The sequence below is a fragment of the Gracilinanus agilis genome, chromosome 4, assembly GCF_016433145.1.
Source record: "Gracilinanus agilis isolate LMUSP501 chromosome 4, AgileGrace, whole genome shotgun sequence".
NCBI lineage: Eukaryota > Metazoa > Chordata > Mammalia > Didelphimorphia > Didelphidae > Gracilinanus > Gracilinanus agilis.
This window is the reverse complement of record NC_058133.1, coordinates 330,139,751-330,145,245: the sequence shown is the minus strand read 5'-3', so window position 1 is coordinate 330,145,245 and position 5,495 is coordinate 330,139,751. Positions and strand designations below refer to the sequence as shown.

At 41.6% G+C, this 5,495-nt stretch overlaps 1 protein-coding gene across 1 annotated transcript; it reads right to left on the bottom strand.

Moving 5' to 3' along the window:
- Nucleotides 1-3,410: 3,410 nt before the first annotated feature.
- On the bottom strand, nt 3,411-5,282 carry HTR1E (5-hydroxytryptamine receptor 1E). The gene has a single exon (XM_044674133.1). The coding sequence runs from the start codon at nt 5,133-5,135 to the stop codon at nt 4,038-4,040; it is 1,098 nt and encodes a 365-aa protein (XP_044530068.1). The 5' UTR covers nt 5,136-5,282; the 3' UTR covers nt 3,411-4,037.
- Between the last annotated feature and the right edge of the window lie 213 nt (nt 5,283-5,495).

The window sequence follows — 5,495 nt, the reverse complement described above, 5'->3', positions numbered from 1 at the left end:
GAGGATCGAAGCCCTAACTTTGACCTCATTAATCAGGTCACCTAATAAGCTATTCAGTGGGGCAACTAGGTGACTCCGTGTACTGAGAGCTAGGCCCAGAGCTGGGAGGTCTTGGGTTCAAATCTGGTCTCAGACACTTCCTAGCTGTGTGACCCTGGACAAGTCACTTAACCCCCATTGCCTAGTCCTTACCACTCCTCTGCCTTAGAATTGATACATATTATTGATTCTAAGCCAGAAGGTAAGGGTTAAAAAAAGCCAAGTCATTCAACATTCAATCAACAACAGATTAAAATGTTTGGTGCCAGCATTCATTTTTTAGTTTGTTGGTATTCTCACGAGAATGCTTTCTTCTAGGTGCTTCAGCTAGTTGGCAGAGTAAAGAGAGAGCTGGACATGGAGTCAGGAAGATCTGAGTTCAAATTCAGCCTGAGACACTTATTAGATGTGTGATCCTGGGTAAATCATTTAACCTGTTTGCCTCAATTTCCCCATCTGTAAAATGGGGATGGATACTAGCATTTACTCCCCAGGGTGGCTGTGAGGAGCAAATGACATAATAATTGTAAAGCTCTTGGCATAGTGTCAGGCACATAGGAAGCACTATATAAATGTTTGCTATTATCAGCTATTCTCTGGGTGTTAATTCAAAGAAACAGTATCAGATATAAACTCAGCTGACAGAGCAAGGGCTTGGACTTCATCATTTATTGTCCTCCTTCATACACTGGCCAGGAAAGTTCCTTCCTTGTTCCTGCAAACACATATGGGCCAATAGACAAATTCGTTGTTTGCTGTTCAGTCATTTTTCAGTCATGCCCAACTCTTCTTGACCCCATTTAGGGTTTCCTTGGTAGAAATACTGGAATAGTTTGCTATTTTCTTCTCTAGCTCATTTTACAGATGAGGAAACTGAGGTAAACAGAGTTGAGTGACTTGCCCAGGTTCATAAAGTTAGCAAGTGTCTGCGGTCACATTTGAATTCAGGTCTTCCTGACTCCAAGCCTAGGTACCCTATCCACTGGACCACCTAGCTGCTCCATAGATGGAGCTAATGTGGTACAATAGAGAGCTAGGAAGTTGGAGTCACAGGATCTCTGTGACTGATACTCCCTGTGTGATTTTGGGCAAATCATTGAAAATTCTCTGGATTTCAGTTCCCTCATCTGTAAAATGGGTCTTGCACTTGAAGGGTCCAACCAGCTCTAGTTTTTTTGATCATATTTAAACAAGGATCTCCATCCTCCTGGGAACACCACATGGGGATAAGCTCCCAACAGAGCCGCCCTTGCCCCTGGTTCTTTTCTGCCATTGTATTGGAGGTTGGCAGGTTTAAGGTCCTTCATAGATACTGCAGCAGTGACTTCCGGGCTTCCATAGGTCTGCTTACAAGGGAATGGGATTCTGTGGCTGTCCTGATACCTCTTGATTCCGAACGACATTATGGTGATAACAATTACAGAGATGCAGGGTATCCCCAAAACTTCTGAGACTTTCAAGACACCCTGTGGAGAGTTATGATTTTTTGCAAAGTCCCTTACTCAAAACAACTATGTGAGGCAGGTAGTAAAATCATTAATATCCTCATTTTATAGATGAGGAAACTGAGGCTCTGAAAAGTTAAATCCTCCACCCATAAGCATACAAGCTGGATCTCTGAGGTAATCTCTAACTTTAGCAGTCACCCAATTATGCCACAATCTTTCTATTAGTACAAAAAGAGTTCCAGAAGACAGTTTTTCCCACCACACCTAATTTTCTTTAAATTGCAGAATTCCAGGGTAGGAAAGGATGTTAGGGATCATCTTGTCCAACCAGTTTCTTGATCCATGCACCTAAGTAGGAGCTCAGACATTCCTGCTTTTATGATTTCTCTCTGCTAAACTGATCCACTAGTAAGTTCTACAGAGAGCATTTTGCATCAGGGTTTTGGATGATAGTTTCCCCCTAGATGTATATGTAACCCTGCATTTCTCGTTCTCTCTCTCTCTCTCTCTCTCTCTCTCTCTCTCTCTCTCTCTCTCTCTTTCTCTCTCTCTCAGATTTCTTATATCTAAGAATAATCATAACATTTATCTTTTATTCTTAGAGATGTACATGCAACTCTGTAATTCTCATATATTCTCTCTCTCTCTCTCTCTCTCTCTGATTTCTTGTATCCAAGAAGAATCATAACACTTATCTTTTATACCTAGAAACTAAAGAAATTTTTGTGAGCTGGTGTTATGTCAGAGATATCACCTAACAGTAGGGACATCTGATACTGTCTCTCTTAGATTATCCATCACTGCTACAGTCCAGAAAAGTTTCTGGGACCTAGTGTTTATCCAGGAGGTGGCTTCTGCCACAGCTAAACTTTTTTCTCTTCCTTGGTGTCCCTTCTTTTCTGCCCTGACTCTTTTGGAAAGTCCATCCCCATATTTTAAACTATGCCTGCACATATCCCAATTAGAGATTCACAGCTAATTGGTGCCACTTTGCCTTTCACATCAAAAGTAAAAAAACCAATTAGACATCCATGAGTTTTAGGACCTTGTCGCTCCCTATAAAACATCTAGCCCTAATCAGCTTCCTGGAGCTACTCTGATATATGTAGTGAGGATGGATCTAGGAGTTCCACTCATCAAACAAGGGAGGACTAAGTAACATTGTGCCAAGTCTTGGAAGAAACTTTTCACAAAAGTATTAGACTTCCTTTTCTTCCTTTGGCCTGTTGATCTCCCTGGCTTGATACTTGCCTTGCTCTTCCCTGTCCCACTTTACAGGTTTTATATTTCCATATTTTTCATTTTTGTAAGTGACTTAATCTTATAAAACCAAAACCCCACGACATACATCTAAACAAACAAGTGAAAAATCATAGGTGTTCATCTGCATTCCTACTTTATGAGTTTTAACTACTGTCTCAGTTTATGGGTGGGTATAGTTTTAGCTTTGGAGATATTGGCTGTTACCCTAATTTGAGGGATGGATAATGACCCAGTAGTCTTATCTTGCTACCCTGCCAACCTTTTGGTGTCTCCAGTTAAGCCATTTCTAAAATGTGTCAAATAAATGGATCTATTTCATTCTGTGTTGACTGGTTTATCTATTTCTTCTGCGAAACCTCCTAATTGCACTGATGGACTCCCAACAGATAAGTTCTGTGACCTTTAGCAAATTATTGAACTTCTCTGAACCTCTGCTTCCTCATTCACAAATTGAGGGAGTTGGAGTGGATCTCTAAGATCTTTCTCTCCCTGCTATAGAATCCTAAATCTTTAACTTTCCCCTCTTAAGCCCCAGAAACAGAAACATCCCTGGAAGCAAATGTACCAAATAGAAGACATTTTTTCTCGTTTCTCACTTGTTTATATGTTATACTTACAATAAACAACTTACACAAAATTCCCAGAGCATTCTGGGTTTTTTTTTGAAAATTGAGCTGGTTTATTTTATTGTGGAGCATGGGAAATAGGGGTTTCTTGCTTCTGCAGTTGATAGGCTAGGTAGTTGTGCCATGGTGAATGCTTTCAGCTCAGGGTTGCAAGCAGGGGTTAACAGGACAGAGAGTGCTCTCTATTCTTTATGTACAATCATACAGTCACCGCTTGGATCTGTATGTATATAGACACACAAGATCAAGTTTTATGCCACTCAAGGGCAAATAGTCAGACACTGGTTTGGCTGTTTACAGACAAAAGAATTCACCAAAAAATTCCTATAAATAAAAGGGATTTTCTTTTTTCATTCACTGATAACAGGAGTAACTGGGACTGTTAAAATAAATACTGCATTATTTTCCTTTTGGTTATGTTGGTGAAGATTTCCATTTTGGTTTCAAGTTGACTTGATTTTACATACCTTACATAACACCAGAGGTAGAAAACAGCATACTGAATGTCAGAAACCCCCAAAAGAAGAGTAACACATAACACCCTGCTGCACCCCTTTTCCCCGCTCCCACAAACTACAAACTGTCTTTAAAAGGTTTTTTTTTTTTTGATGCCCTTTGTGCATTCACAAGGCTGGCCAAAGACACTTGGTTTTCTACCACTCTAGGAATGTTCCCGGCACCTGATGAGCCTTTTAAAGGCTAGCTTAAAATCCTCATTAAAACTTGTGTAAAGCAGAGGGTTGATGAGAGAGTTCACATAACCAAGCCACGTCAAAAAGTCAGCCACTTCGGATGACACAGTATAAATACTCAGCCCCACGATTAGCTCCTTGATGAAAAATGGCAGCCAGGACAAAATGAATGCCCCTAATATCAGACCCAGAATGCGAGCAGCCTTTCGTTCCCTGGTGCTGGAGATCTGTTGGCGGTCTCCAGCCTGATCCAGGTCATTGTCAAAGGGGGGGATCCTGACGGAGGTGTTGATTTTATCAAATTCTGTGGTTGGGTCTGAAGTGGAGAAGTCGGACACACAGAAGGTCTGGGTCAGCTTGCAGCTTGCAAAGGAGTTCTGGCTGTCGGTGCTTCTGTTGCTCAGGTGGCGGCTCGAGCCACGTTTCTGGTAAAGAGTTTTGGCAGCATGGTAGATCCTATAATAGAGAATCAGGATCAAAGTCAAGGGAATGTAAAACGCCCCGAGTGTGGAGTAAATGGTGTAGATGACGTGGTCGTGCTGGATGGTGCACTGGCTAGGCGGAGGACTGAGAAGACGGTGGCTTCTCCAGAACAGAGGAGGCATGGAGATAAAAATCGAGATGGTCCACACAGTGAGTATCATCAATCCAGCCCTCTTTGCTGTTCTTTTCCTGGCATATTCGATAGCATTGGTGATAGCCCAGTACCTATCCAAGGCAATCACACAGAGGTGGAGGATGGAACAGGTACAGCAGGTCATGTCTACGCTCAGCCAAACCTCGCAGATAAAGTAACCCAGAGTCCAGCTGTCCATGACAATGTAGGTGATGCTCAAGGGCATGACGAGAATGGCGACCAGCAGGTCCGTCACGGCCAGAGAACAGATTAGGTAGTTTGCCGGCTGGTGGAGCTTCTTGGTGGTACAGATGGCAATAATGACTGCTGAGTTCAAGAGCGTAGTCATGGTAGTGATGACCACTAACGTCATAGAAACGAGCATCTTCTCTGTGACTGATTTGGATTTAATGGCCACACTGGCTTCTGTTGTACAGTTTGTGAAATTCATTTTTTTTTTAACCCCTTCTCCTAGGGCTTGCTACAGAAAAGTTTTCTCCTCTAGCTGGTCATTCAGACTTCAGTACATGTGAGCCATGATGAGGTTCTAGTTAGTCTTCACATGTTTTCCTTTATATGCCATTTTCATTGGTTATGAGAAAGGGACTCAGAGTTTTTCCTGAATGTAGGTTTCCTGGGAAAAAAAGACAAAATATAAATTTTTTGGTTTAATTAATGGATAGTAAACATCATGATGTCATTTGTGAATAAAACAATTGTTTTATAACTTTTCCCCCCTTTTTTCTAGTTAATTGCAACCAGCCCTTTTCAACTGTCTTTAGATAATATTCCCTTTTTTCCTGTCTATAGT